Raw genomic sequence first — 2,500 nt, 5'->3', positions numbered from 1 at the left:
AGAGAGATCAAAAAGGAGAGGGAGCAAAAAGCAGCAAAATAAATGTGATGTTTTTCCAGAAGACGTTAAATAATTTACAGACAAAATCACATCTGATTCCTCACCATTATCACTTTAGGCAGATTTCCATCAGAACACACCGAGGCCAGTGATTGGCCAAAGAGTTTGTTGGAGGCGGGCTGAAGGTCAGACTGTGATTCTGATTGGCCATGGCTTTTCCTTAGGGCCCGACCAATCAGAGATTGTTTCCTCTTGTGCTTTAAAGAACCTGCCTCAGAGCACACACACACACATGCACATACACACACATGCACACACACGCGCGCGCACACACGCACAAACACACACACACACACACATACATGCGCACACATGCACACACACGCACACACGCGCGCGCACACGCACAAACACACACACACAAAACAACCTTTTTTTTAATATGTTTTATATTTTCACCCATCCAATCAGTTTTATTTGTTTCTTTCTTTATTTTAGACACCAATATGCAGCTTCAGAAATAAATCATGATTAGGCTTTATACTGAAAAATAAAGACAAAAAATAACCAGGAAAGACACTAGACACTGAATCATGCTTATTAACCCCCACACTTCCTTTCTGTCAGGTGTTGAGTGTGACTTCTCAGTCTCCAGTTACGCTGCCTCCATGTGTGTGTTTTATTATCGCTCTGAGATGGAAAAAAATAAAGCACTGGATTTCCCTTTTTCTCTAAATACAGATGTGTTTTTTCACCTGCAGGCTTGTGGTATCTGGGTCACATGTTACAGTAGTTCTGTTCTCTCTCACAGAAATACATGTGACTGGCTTATGATTGACAGCCAGACACACACACATGCTGTAGTACACATCCAAAGACTTTAGTATAAACTGCCTTAAGAAAGATATTAATGCAAAGTGTGTGTGTGTGTGTGTGTGTATGTGTGTTATAAATAGGTAAACACACCTGCATGGATGTATGTGTGTATTGCAGCTCTACTCTTCAATATAAAGCGAGATGTTGTCAACTCGTTCGTGTCCTCAGTAAGATGCAGTTCATCAGCACTGTGCCATTGGTGTCTCCCGAGCATCTGCCGTGACCTCTGACCTCGCAACGAGTTTAGAAGGATGCAGAAAGGGAGCTCGTGACCTAAATCAGGAAGTGCTTTTACTTTCACACAGTATTAAATGATTCCCGTTTAAATGAATTGAAATCCCATTAATCCGTTCCAGCTCGCAAAATTACACTCCAGTTGTTTTATTTATGTGTTTTGAATATGAAAAATGTTCCGTACTGTATTTATAAATGACAAATATTGTATAAAAACATACAGTAATAAAAGAGAATGTTAAAAAAATAAACTGGTTTTACTTTATGGAAGATGCGCACGGAGGTTGAGGGAGGAGTAAACAGGAGGAGGAGTAAACAGGCGGAGGAGTAAACAGGAGGAGGAGTAAACAGGAGGAGGAGTAAACAGGCGGAGGAGTAAACAGGAGGAGGAGTAAACAGGAGGAGGAGTAAACAGGAGGAGGAGTTAGGAGGAATTACACTTTCACTTTCGTTCACTTACTCTACTTTACACTCTACTGTACACTCTTAATGCTACTTTACACTTAAATGGAACTTAACTAAACTTCATTTAGAGTGCGGAGAGCAGCAAATAGAAAATAGAATAAACCTCCGTATAACAGAACCATTAATCATGCATAGAGTTAAACAAAAGAAATCAAAATAATAAATGGATAAAAAAAATAATTAAATAATTAGGGAGAGGGAGAGAGAGAAAAATATGTGGAGATTTATGACGTAAACTGGTACAACGAACACAGGTTCCGGCTCGGTGGAGTCGGGGTTGGAGGAGGGAGTTTAGATCACAGCAGCACCAAAGCGCTAGAGCGGCTCTATGAATGGGAATTTAAATGGTCGGTAATATGGATGTAGTAACCGGATTGGTGCGCGTCGTGGACATCTGATTAACAGCTGATTAACAGCTGATGCACGCTTGATGACGTGGCCTGACAGAACTAACTCGATGCTTGATTTCTCTTAACTTAATTGCTACAATTTCTGTTTTCTTTACATTAATTTTGCTTAATTTTCTTCATCGCTTTTCTCTTCACTTGTTTTTGCCTTTTTTGTCACTCTTTCCTCACTAACATCTGCCGGTCGTTTTAATAAAAACCTGTCCGGTCGGCATATCAGATGCGGTGTAGTCGCACAAGTTACATTTTTTTAACGGATCCAACGCTTAAAACGGATCCTCAGATGGTCGTCACCTTGCGATTCTCCATAGGAAATGAATGACTTCCTGTTTATCAGCCGTCGTTTGTCGTGTGCAGTGTGAAGGCGGCTTTAACCGAGTGAGACGGGGGAAGCTGAGGTGGGGGAAACAGAGCACGCGTGGTTGTTGGGGATCTTTGTTTCAGCGGCGGCTCGGATGCTCGTATCTCAAAAATTTGCTCGTATCTCAAGGAAAAAATATGGTCGAATCACAGCTCAT

General features: G+C 41.2%; 2 protein-coding genes across 2 annotated transcripts in view; both read right to left on the bottom strand.

Moving 5' to 3' along the window:
- The window catches only part of LOC132841363 (uncharacterized), a 266,572-nt gene that overhangs the window by 164,967 nt on the left and 99,105 nt on the right, over positions 1–2,500 (bottom strand). The gene's annotated exons all lie outside the window — the stretch shown is intronic.
- Positions 1–2,500, bottom strand: part of arhgap20b (Rho GTPase activating protein 20b) — a 20,089-nt gene that overhangs the window by 5,951 nt on the left and 11,638 nt on the right. Inside the window, exons 9-10 of the mRNA XM_060863127.1 lie at positions 967–1,149; positions 105–268 (exon numbers count right to left, since the gene is read on the bottom strand). Of these exons, the coding sequence (XP_060719110.1) occupies positions 105–268; positions 967–1,149 (347 nt within the window). The remainder of the gene's footprint in view (positions 1–104; positions 269–966; positions 1,150–2,500) is intronic.

Source organism: Tachysurus vachellii, chromosome 26 (assembly GCF_030014155.1).
Source record: "Tachysurus vachellii isolate PV-2020 chromosome 26, HZAU_Pvac_v1, whole genome shotgun sequence".
Taxonomy (NCBI): domain Eukaryota; kingdom Metazoa; phylum Chordata; class Actinopteri; order Siluriformes; family Bagridae; genus Tachysurus; species Tachysurus vachellii.
This window is presented reverse-complemented; position numbering and strand designations above follow the sequence as displayed.